The following is a 12,385-nucleotide window of genomic DNA, read 5'->3' as shown; positions in this document are numbered from 1 at the left end:
GAATCCACGGGCTGATTTAAATTGAGAGGCAGCACCATCTGACCACAACCAATGTTGTTTAATATTTTCTGCATGGGGATTTTGCTCTTTTAGCCATTCCCATTGTGGTAGAAAAGCATGCTGCAGAAGTAAGGTGTCATGTTCCCTATTATCTGAAATGTAAAAATTGTATGTGCGTTGCACTGACCTGGACTCCAGTGAGCCAGCAAAAGCAGATTGGTATCAGGCGTACAAAAATCAAGCAAATGACTGTACGTGATATGCACAAGAATTTTTGTGCTTGTTCTACAAGTGAGCACTTTGTATCTCATCTTGTTCTTGAAATGAATAATTTTTAGCAAAATCTATGACAAAGTTAATAGTGTCATGGGGAAAATTGGCAAGGCACATCCTGAACTGCTTATTCTACCAAATGGTTATGAAATTGTGAAGCACATATTTTGGGATGGATTGAAACACGTGACCTATAAGATCCCTTGGCTAGGTGCTCTTATATGACAGTAACCATCTCTTTTTATCAGATCCTTCAACATTGACACTTTCAAATCTCCAACCACTTCTTGCTGTTTCTCTTCAAGGAATCTTCTTTCTTCTCGTTGTTTCTACCTTCGTAGATGTTGCAAAAGTGTCATTCATTTTTGTTTTGATATCGTGCTAGCGCTTTCCTCAACTTGCAATCTGTTCCTTGTGACTTGACTAGGCTTTTTAGCTTTCCTGTCTTGCAACCTTTGTCTACTTAGCAAAATTTTCAGTTGCTGCCTATTTCCCCTCCTTCGGCGATACACATTAGCCAAATTGGATATCCCAAACAAGTGCAATGTGGCCTAAAATGCTTCAAAACACAAGTAGGCCAAAGGGCATGCTATCGGGTTTGATGTTGTGTATTATAAAATGCAATGACCTTTGGTATGCTTATGAGCCATATATCAAGCAAGTGCATGGAAAAAGAAACAATTCAAAATTGTAAATAGTGTTGGATTTATTAAAAGATCTTTGCACATGCACAAATTGCACTTTTTCAACTTCTTCCATTTTAGGGTGAATGTAAATATAAATACCAACAACTATCAATGTTTTAAGACCACCATGCAGTAGTCCCACTAGTTTGGACTCCAAAATTTCAATCCGTTTTGGTTTTCAACAAATCAAAAAAAAGATATGGAGCGTGCCTTCAAATGGGTATGCATAACTTTGGGGGACATTAATTAATCTCTAATTAATTTGTGTGGCATGAGATTCTTTCAATGATAATTGTAAGAATTTATAACTTAAGATTAAAAATTAATCAAGTATGCAAGAATAAAACTATTTCACCAACATTAAAAACTAATAAGTTATAACCTAAAATAAATAATAGTTTTAGGGATTTTAGGAACACATATATATGAGATCCAAAGAACATCTTTAATTAGACAAGGAAAAAAAAGTACAAATTACAATTTAGAAATCTTAAAAAATCCAAATAACTCTAAACTCTTAATAGAAGCACAAGATCTTACAATCTCAAACTAGATCCGGGTAGGTAGCTGTATTGATAGAGAATATGTTTTATTTGAAATTTGTAATTTTTGCATATAACCACACATTTTGTTTTCAAAAATTTAAATTACCACATAGCAATTTAAATTTGGCACATAGCACTTTGCATTGAACAAATGACACTTTATGCTCTGCACATAGTACTTTGTATTTAGCACATGACCACACATTTATGTGGGAGGGAGAGTCACCACACTTCCTCACCAAAATTATAATACCAAAAAATGTTCCCTTTTTTGGGCTCATTACAATTTGCATTTGGCACAAAGCACTTTTAATTTTGCACATAGCATTTTGAATCTTGCATATAGCACTTTGTATTTGGCTTATAGTACTTTGCATTTAGCACATAACCACACATTTGTGTGGGCACAGAGTTGGCACACTTCCTCTCCAAAAATTATAAGGCCAAGGAATGTGCCCTTCCTTGGGTTCATATCGATTTGTATTTAGCACATAGCAATTTGCGTATAGCACATAGCATTTTGAGTTTAGCACAAAGCACTTTGCACTTGTCGAATACTTCTACAGAATTTGTCTTCTTATTCATTTCAATTTGCATTGCCACAAAGCACTTTTAATTTTGCACATAGCATTTTGAATTTAGCATATAGCATTTTGCATTTGGCTTATAGTACTTTGCATATAGAACTTTGCATTTGCCTTATAGTACTTTGCATTTAGCACATAACCACACATTTGTATGGGGGGAGAGTTGGCACACTTCCTCTCCAAAAATTATAAGGCCAAAGAATGTGCCCTTCGTTGGGTTCATATCGATTTGTATTTAGCACATAGAAATTTGCATATAGCAAATTGCAATTTGAGTTTAGCACATAGCACTTGGCATTTGGTACATAGCACTTTAATACACTTGTTGGATACTTCTGCAAAATTCATTTCCTTATTCATTTTAAGCACTTTTAATTTTGCACATAGCATTTTGCACATAGCCTGAGGCATTCCCTTGAGGGGGGGTTATAGCACTATGCATTTGGCTTATGGTACTTTGCATTTAGCACATAACCACACATTTGTATGGGGGGAGAGTTGGCACACTTCCTTTCCAAAAATTATAAGACCAAGAAACGTGCATGTCCTTGGATGTGGGTGTGCTGCATAGACATCACGCTCAACATTTGGAGACATACCATCATCTTGTCCTCCAGATGAAAGGATAGGGCCATTCCATGAAAGGCTTTAAACTCAAGCTAAGTGACTTGCCATTTGCTAGACAATTGCATTTTTATTGTTAATTTGAGGCAAGATAATATCGATACATAAAGAGCAAATGAGAAAAAGTTGCAATTGTTAGTCGTACTTTGAACAAAATCTTGTTGTATCCCTAGATGTAGAGGTTGATGGAGAGTGTCCTCTCATTAATCGATGTAGATGTTGCAAATGATGGGATCTCTGCACTGATCTATGTTCTTGCGCGTTTCTCTTGCCTCCCCATCTTCATAGGAGTTGGCATGCTTCCTCTCCAAAAGAGATAGACCAAGGAGTGTGCACCCCTTCTTTGGGTTGATAGCACTTTGCATTCAGCACATAGCACTTTGCATTTAGCACATAGCAATTTGAATTTGGCACACAGCACGTTGCATTAAGCATATATCAATTTTAAATGGTCATAGTACTTTGTATTTGGTGCATAGAACTTTGGGTTTAGCAAATAGGAATTTGAATTTATCAAATAGCAATTTGAATTTAGCACATTACACTTTGCATTTTGCACATAGCACTTTGCATTTAAGGCATAAACCACACGTTTGTGTGGAGGGAGAGAGTAGGCACACTTCCTCCTAAAATTATAAGACCAAGGAACGTGCCATTCCTTGTGTTCATATCACTTTGCAATAATAATTTGAAATTGGCATATAACTTTGCATTTTGGCACATAGCACTTTGCATTTAACACATGGAAATTCAAATTTATCACAAAGTATTTTGAATTTGGCACATACCACTTTGCATTTTGCACATAGCTATTTGAATTTAGCATGTAGCACTTTGCAATTAGCACATAACCACAAATTTATGTGGGGGGAGAGTTGGCACACTTCCTCTCCAAAAATTATAAGACCAAGGAACGTGCCCTTTCTTGGGTTCATAGTGATTTGCATTTAGCACATAGCAATTTGCATATAGCATATAGTAGTTTGAATTTGGCACATGCTCATAGCACATAGTAATTTGAATTTGCATATAGCACATATTGATTTGCATTTAGGATGGGACTCCACCTAGTTTGTCCTTGGTAAACTCTTGGTTGTTGAAAATTCCTCAACCCACCCTAACCAAAACGTATAGAGCTAAGGACTACCCAATTAACATGGAAACACCTCTAGTTCTTCCCACTATTAGGAACCAAATCTCCAATACTCCAGCTCGCACCTTGGGAGAAGAGAGCCCCTCTTGCAAATATCTGTTGCTACAAAAAACATGTGCTCTTAAAGCATAGAAATATCCACCGGTCTACCAACAAGGGCTTGCTATAATACATGCCTAAGGATGAGTCTCTATAGTACTCAAAATGTATATCCTCATGTGGAGGATGTGATATGCCTTTGACCACAACTCATGCACCGAACCATTCACCTCAATACAACTGCCACTTGGCAATTCCTTTATGCTATCAATCATTGTGTTCTCAGTTTTGCTACATCATCTAGCATAACTCATTATTAGCATGGATATTTGCTAGCAATAGATACAGTGAAGCATTCCTTCGATCTACCTCAAAAGAAAAATTTTTAGCATGGATAACCCATTCCATATCATTGTGGATTCTGCATGATGAAAGTAAACTCAACCATGGTGGAGGGACATGTTGAAATGGCATACTTAGATCATGTCCTCTGCCTCTTCTAATAGGCCTCTTTGCTCAAGAAGATCAATCATACACACATAATGATCCACTAATTCCATTATGCCATGGTCTCTATTCATAGAGGAAAAGCATTCTCCCATCAGCAACCAGACTTGTATGAGTGCAAGTAGTGAGAATAGAGATGGTGATATTTTTTGGATTGAAGCCTTCAACCTACATTTGACCAAATAGTTGTAGGGCTTCCTTACCATGCCCATTCTAGAAGCCCATGGACACTTACCATACATATCAACAAGGGAATTTACCACAATAACATCTGACACTCATCTATTTTTGGCAATAGTAGCATGGATCAATCAGCCCTCTTACATGCATGCCAGAGGCCTAAGCCTCAAATTTGAATTATTAGAACCCAGAAATGACCCTCTACAAGAACAAAATCTAATCAAAGGATGGAGACCAAAGGAATAATGGGATTAACTCAAATAAAGCATTTTACTATTTCTTTGAAGTGGGTGATCTCAAATGGAAAGAGATCTACAATTTAATAAAAGGGAAAGCTTACCAGGGTAACAAAGCTGATTGTAGTCTTTGACCTCGGCAAAGCCAAAATCCCAACGTCAAAAGAAAGATCTGTGCATTACGTTTTGCATATAAAGGAGATAGCAAAAGCAAAAAAATGGGGAAAAGAAACAATAGAGATCCACTAAGAGCACTGGATCCAGTAGTACCAGAAGTGAGAGCCTTGAGGAGGTCTGGATCGATGTCAAAGAAAGACAAATGGTAGGGATCATTAAAGGGAAGCAGAAGTACTCTACACCGCTTCTTTAGAAGAAGAAATAGCATTTTCAACACTGAGCAAGGCTTCTTGGTCGTCCAGAAAATGCTAAATCTGTTTTGAAACAAGAAAGAGTTCCCAAGTTAATTTAGCATAGCATGGAGAGCACCATCCAAAGAATAGAACTTACAAAGAAACTCAGACAGCCAATCAATTGGCCAATTGAGACCTTGTAAGCTAGTTACTAAGAAAGGACTTCCTATAAAGTAGGCCTTCACAACCCGCCTTGAGCTTCCTCATGCACTTGTACACTCCTCTTGCACTTAGGAGGACTAGTTTTTTTTTTTCATGAATTAAGAGGACTAGTTTGGTGAAGAAGGGGAAACCATTGACACAAAGAAGTTCATCTACATTCTTGATCCTGCAGTTCTTGGACCATAATTGAAGGTCTCCTTACTAGCTCTTATCAGCTTATGCACTTTTAGCTTTGTCTTACAGTATTGATAAATACTTTCTTTTGGGGGGAGATGGTGGCGTTGACACTGATATCCCTCTCAGTATTTCCCATGGGAAAAGAAACAATAGAGATCCATTGAGAGCAGTTGGATCTAGTAGTACCAGAAGTGAGAGCCTTGAGGAGGTCTGATCGATGTCAAAGAAAGACAAATGGTAGGGATCATTAAAGAGAAGCAGAACTACTCTATACCGCTTCCTTAGAAGAAGAAATAGCCTTTTTAACACTAAGTTAGGCTTCTCGGTCGTCTAGGAAATGCTAAATTTGTTTTGAAACAAGAAAGAGTTCCCAAGTTAATTTAGCACAGCATGGAGAGTACCATCCAAAGAATGGAGCTTACAAAGAAACTTAGGCAGCCAATCAATTCGCCAATTGAGACCTTGTCAGCCAGTTACTAAGCAAGGACTTCCTATAAAGTAGGCCTTCACACCCCCCCTTGAGCTTCCTCATTCACTTGTACACTCCTCCTGCACTTAGGAGGACCAGTTTTTTTTTTCATGAATTAAGAGGACCAGTTTGGTGAAGAAGGGGCAACCATGGACAAAGAAGTTCATCTACATTCTGTACCCTTGATCCTGCAGTTCTTGGACCATAATTGAAGGTCTCCTTACTAGCTGTAATCAGGTTATGCACTTTTAGCTTTGTGTTACAGTATTGATAAATACTTTCTTTTGGGAGGAGAGGGTGGTGTTGACACTGATGTCCCTCTCAGTATTTCCCATGGAAATTATTCTTCAGCATGTTGTTCTACTTGTCTATGCAAGTTAGCTTCAAGCAAGTATGGAATAGTAGCATGCTATCTCCACACTTGCGATATATCCTAGTGTAGACAGGTCATATGCAATCACTACCTATAATCTAAATGGGCAAAAAGGATACACTACAGATGAGCCTAAAGAGTTGCACACTTGCCCAAGCTCCACAGCAACACAAGTTTATGATTATTTTTCCTTTTTCCTTGAGCTCAAATATTCTATTGCAGAAAAGGGGTTTCAAAAATGAGTTGTGTAATAGGACATCTGATACAAAAGTAGTGGGCAACCCTTACTCATGCCAAGCCCTTATGTATGAATTGTAGATGGACAAATCCACATGAGGTAGAATATAAATAATCTCCACCCACCATATGATTGGTAGCAGTTTGTTTATATTGATGAGTGGCAGCCGAACAACCATCCACAAGACAAGACACTTAACAATACTAGATTTTGAAATGTGTTATCCCTAGCACATGACAACTATCATTATAATACATGAGCTATAAATTGTCTTAAATGATCACCACTCTAGCATGGAGCTGTCCCAAGGTTCATCATGTCATCTAGATGCCTACTTTGCTCCGTTGCTCCTCCGTTTGCTTTACAAGATGGATCTCTCTCTATTAATTTCCCCTTTGACTAGTCCTTGTACTTCCTTCTTGGCAGCTGCATTCGGTGTGTCAAACCCATAGCTCAACTTGTCTCCCTTCCACCTATTAGATCTCTCCAAATCGCCCAATTTGACAATACACTTGATCTAAGTGCAAACAATTTCTCTTCTCTATACAACTCCTAATGCGTTCATTCTTTGAATGGCTTTCCCTGCCCAATCAAATCCACTGCGCTACTTCACCTTCTTCTCTTCCAGCTCCAAACTCTTCCATTGCAAGACTCTAGTGCTCCCACTCCTCTAGACCCTCTATGTTCATCCTACCAAATCTTCTCTCTCTCTCTCTCTCTCTCTCTCTCATAAGCCCTAATTGGAACTATTTACAGCAATTAGAAAAGATGCAAAATTTCTCACTCCCAAATTTGGGACAACGTTAACAATTGCAAGGCCAATTGCTTTACCAACGGTCTAAGAAGCGACATTTGCTTTCTCCAACTTTTAAAAAGCGTACCCCATCATTGTGTTAAACACATCTTAGTTGTCTATTGAACTTAAAATACGACTCGGGACCAAAGCAGGCAATTTTTTCCTTCCCACATTGTGTTGGTGGGTCATCTTAGCAATCCACAGACATAAATGGAGGCTGTTAGTGTGGCCATGATATTATTCTTCAAGCAAAGCCTGCACATAGCAAAAAATCTAGGACTTAGAATAGACGACAACCTTTTGAGCTCTGTTACCATTCTAAATAAAAAAGATAGTGGTCTGGGTTTATCTAAGAGGGAGTCATTTTCCATTATCCAAACGTACCTCAACTACTTTATCTTGCCAAGAATCTAGTTGTGAGACATGTAATGGGCAAGAAAAAAAATTGGAGGCAGGATGGCAATGGCTATCACGATGGCAATGGTGCACATACTGAAGGAGGACAACATGTACAAAAATATCATCCAAGGCTAGAGAGAGAGAGAGAGAGAGAGAGAGAGAGAGAGAGAGAGAGAGAGAGGATGCTACAAGGATGATCGTCCAAGAAACTGATAAAATGGAGCTTGTATCAAACAAAAGAATTCCTTGGACAAACGGAATGCCACGTCAAGAAATGGGTAGCTAGAGAATCATAATACAATGGAGAACTAGATCGAATGCCAAACATAGATATTAAATGCAAGAACGAGGGACTGAGAGAGGGAGGGAGAGGATAGAGAGTGAGATAGGGGGTGTGTGGGAGATCAGGAAGCGAGGGATAGATAGCCTCACCTCGAAGGAATCATAAGTATAACATGTGACTCATTGAGAGGCCAAGTTTTCATTTCATCCCACAATGCTACTTGCTAAAGAGATTATTAAGAATTCACACAAATAAAATAAACTCCATACACACTCAAATCACATAAAACAAACTCCATTTAACTGTGGCAGCATTTTTTTGCCCAATTTATTCTCCCAATCGAATCATTCGCCCAATTTCCCCATATTTTTTGAATCACAATTTTGAAAATTTCTACTTCGCCCCTAGCAAAAGGCCGACAGGGCTGAAGGACGGTTATATCACAACCTCATTATATAGCAAGGAATCTTCAATGCACCATTCCATATGGGATTTCTATCCCCAGTTCCATGTTCACCCATGCATGTTATGCCTCAATTCCTTTTTATGCCAATCGAGGGGTTTGGGCCACACAAAGGCACCTATATCCAATAGCGTTCGAGTGGACAACTAGTGGTGGCTTGTGATTCAAGTTGCACCTAGAGACTAAGATATATTTAAAGAGGTGGAAGTAGAGCATGAAATGGAGATCAACAAATAAATATGTTAAAAGCTAGCACTTCCAATACACCTTCTACAAGAGTTTTAGAACGTGAAGATATTTTAAGTTCTTGAGAGGATTTCTCAAAAATTAATTTAAGAGAGTTGAATTTATATGTTGAAGATGTGTGAGAACTAGGCACAGAGGATGAGAATTAATCTCATGAGGAAGATCTTAATGAGGCTTTCATAAAGTAAAGAATGGAGGGCAACATTAATAGAAAATATTAAATTGTTCGTAAAAACACGTGTATTTGATTTTATCATTCCAAGGTGTAGAGTGAAGCTTGACACTATCCAAAATTATCAATGGTTAAAGTGCATACAGATCTCTTACAGATTATGGATGCTTTTTTTAATGCAACGTTTTTTCTAGAAGCATTGTCTAAGTAAGTATCAATGCTAATATTGAAGTTTTTTGGAACTTCCTAAAGTAATGTCAACACTTATATCAACTATAATACTGATGCCTACATTGGTTGTAATATCAATAAATTTATAGAATTTAATATTGATGCTAATACCAACAAACATCATTTTCATTGAAGAACTAAGTAGAAATGATTGATGAAAAGCATCAAAATAGGGCCTAATGGTAGTAATGTTAGAAATTCCTGGTGCATAACATATTCGTTTAGATAAAGTATTTGAGCCTTACTAAATTATCTGAAGCTCTTATGGTGGGAATCTACATTATTCTCAAAAGAAGAGCAAAGAACATTGTGGTTTATACATTGCATGACAAGTTTCAAAAAAAATAACAACTTAATACTAGAAAAACCAATTTCTACATTATTCTCAAAAAGAAGAGCAAAGAGCAACTCAGTACTTAAAGAGGAACATAACCACTTAGTAGTTGCAGAAAACCTAACATTATTCTCAAAGGAAGAGTGGTTTCTAAATTATATGTCAAATTTCAAGCGAAATAGTAACTTAGTACTTTTGAAAACAATGAGCATATACTAAGTGGGAAAGATGTGACAGTGAGGGGAAAAAAAGCCATTTTATTGAGAAAGTTTCAATGAGTTTATTGAGTACCTAATTTATAATCCCATGGTGGATACTCGAGAGAAAGGAGAATGAACATAGGACAAATAATGCAAAGGATAATAATAAGGGGCTCCTATGGGGTTCCCATGCATTAGTAACATAGGCACAAAAGATGTGCTTCTATGTTAATAGTATGAAATGGGGACGGTGCGAATGAGAGGTTTCTTCTTGGGCACTTTGACGATGAGAACGCCATTTTGATCGTAAGCCTGCACCTCATCCGCACGAACTTCGCCCGGAAGCTCAAATGCCCGACGAAAACTGCCTGCCGCCCTCTCCTTCATGTGCCATTTTCCATACACTCTCTCCGTCGCCTTCCTTATCCCACTTACTTGTAGCGTGTTTTCTTCCAGCATTTGCACATTCACGTCGCTTGTCGTCAGACCTGCAAAGTGAAGGCACCTTTCAGACTTAATAGCGCTCTATCTAGGAAGAAAACCCATGCTCGGTTCCACGGAAGACGGTAAACTTGATCAAGGCGTCTCTATTAACGCAGCTGGATGTACCATGGACGTAAGAACAATGAAACAAAACGTGATTACTGTATACAACGATTATTAGCTAATAGGTAAAGTCGTGTCTCCCGCAAACAACGAGATTTACACGCGGATTGACGTAAAATATTTCTAAACAATTCAAGCGAACTAGATGGAGAAGGAACAGAGCGAGCAAGACTTGACGTTGTTCCCCGCGCCGGAAGAAACCCACCTGGCAGATCGAATTTGAAGGTGTGAGCATCGTCATCTTCCAGCCAGTCCACTTCAACCTCTCCATACGCGGAGCTGCCAAACTGGTTCTGGTTGTCTAAGACGAGGAATCGACTCATGGCTGAGTAAAATTAGTGATATTATGGAGTGCGATGGAAACGATGGAAACCAAGGCCCGGAGGTAAGGAAAGCAAATGCGGGCGTGGTGGCGTTTACCATAGTTTTGGAAGTACGTTTAAGTAGAGCAGAGAGAGAGAGAGACAGAGCAGAAAGCTTCACCCATGAGGAAGCATCTTTGATCACTTTTGTTTTCTTCAATCTACAAAGGCGACTCGCAAGAATTGTTCCTCCCTTCGTTAGAACGCTAGCGTCCAGCGGTTCCTTTGCTTTCCAAACTACACGCAAGGCCATTAGACCGTCCACTTCACCAAAGGTATAGATAATAATAGGGGACATACATAAGACGATGATTGCAAGGAGATCTCTTTAGGCGACATAAGTTGGCGTATGCGTGTAGAGGGGCTACAGTCTGCTCGCTCATAAGGGCAAAAATAATGATGACCGTACTCTCCCACGTTCTATAGGAAAAGTAGAGACTCGCGAGTCCTTAAAGTTACATATTGCGTCCAAGGCTTTGGCCTACTTTTGGGCATTAGGATGGGGCCTCATGTCCTTATAGCTTGTGGTTGGGGGCGTGTGTGTGATTTGACCACGACTGTGGATCCTTTGCCCACCAATCCAAGTCGGATATGCCCCTCAATAGGACCACCAGTCCAAGGCGGATATGTCCCTCAAAAGGACCTCCAGTCCAAGTGCCCCTTGATAGGTTCACATGTGGGTGAGTGGGAGTGGGGTGTGTGGGGAAAAAAAAAACTCAAAGCTACATATTATTAGAACTTTCACATATTTCAAAAATCTTCTTATGCTTGATGGAACTTCTTTTGACCTTATAATGCATGGATTAGCAAGAGTACATCTATTTTGATGCCTCCATTTGTACTCACCCAAAGCGACTCCAATACCCAAATAGAGATTGTGTCAAAAGGTTCGATGTAATCCTGGTGTAATTTAATATAGTGATGTCTCTCATTATGAGTTCAACCTTCAAGACAAGACAACACATTGAAAGATGCTAATTTTTAACTAGTTCTGGGCAGGTGGCTGTATATATTTTAGATGAATTTCTTACTATTTCCCAAGCATTTAGAATTAATATTTCCCATTGAGAAAACCTTGACATGTCGCTCAAGAAGAACTGAACTTGTCATTTTATGACACAATTCTATTTGTCCAACAATGATTGAATTTATAAAATGAAATAAGAAGATTGGATTGTGCTAAAGTATTTAAATAAGAAAAGATGACTAATTACACCATCGAGTAATAAGATAGCATTGTGTAATTTTTTTTAAATTTATACGTTTGTATAATTTGATTCTTATCGAATTTATAAAAGGTAAGAAAAATGTGATAATAGAAGTACCTGCTTTATTTGTGTGCTTGAGGGTGAATCTTTCGTTTTGTGAAAATTTATTATTCAATTGTCTATTTAATCTAGAAAATAAATTTGAAGTTGTGTTAGAGAGATTAAAATGATTTGAAATTAAGTAATTGTTTAAATATGGAATATTACAAATGAGAGTGGAGATTATTGTATTGAATAAATGTAAAGCATTTGCATTTAAAAGATGCATATGTTAGGTATTTGAACACGTACTTGTATGTTTTTGTCGTGGCTCAAAAGATTGTATGATCAATTAATGTTGTTGTAAACAATGAGTTTTTGAGGGTG

At 38.1% G+C, this 12,385-nt stretch overlaps 1 protein-coding gene across 1 annotated transcript; it reads right to left on the bottom strand.

Moving 5' to 3' along the window:
- Nucleotides 1–9,788: 9,788 nt before the first annotated feature.
- Nucleotides 9,789–10,795, bottom strand: LOC147888433 (18.1 kDa class I heat shock protein-like). The gene is made up of 2 exons (XM_087393012.1): nucleotides 10,595–10,795; nucleotides 9,789–10,271 (listed from the first exon to the last, which is right to left on the bottom strand). Exons 1-2 carry the CDS (start codon nucleotides 10,710–10,712, stop codon nucleotides 10,012–10,014), a joined length of 378 nt encoding a protein of 125 aa, XP_087249138.1. The 5' UTR covers nucleotides 10,713–10,795; the 3' UTR covers nucleotides 9,789–10,011.
- Nucleotides 10,796–12,385: the final 1,590 nt, after the last annotated feature.

Source organism: Dipteris shenzhenensis, chromosome 21 (genome assembly GCF_047967505.1).
Source record: "Dipteris shenzhenensis isolate YYH24624 ecotype China chromosome 21, Dip_SZ_1.0, whole genome shotgun sequence".
Taxonomy (NCBI): domain Eukaryota; kingdom Viridiplantae; phylum Streptophyta; class Polypodiopsida; order Gleicheniales; family Dipteridaceae; genus Dipteris; species Dipteris shenzhenensis.
Note: the sequence above shows the minus strand (reverse complement) of the source record. Positions and strands in the feature narration are given on the sequence as shown.

Bases quoted from the DNA above. Each gene is read 5' to 3' on its own strand.
- LOC147888433 (XM_087393012.1), bottom strand. From the start codon at position 10,712: ATGAGTCGATTCCTCGTCTTAGACAACCAGAACCAGTTTGGCAGCTCC. The intron at 10,272-10,594 runs GTGGGTTTCTTC...TTCACTTTGCAG, and splicing joins CTTCAAATTCGATCTGCCAG to GTCTGACGACAAGCGACGTG.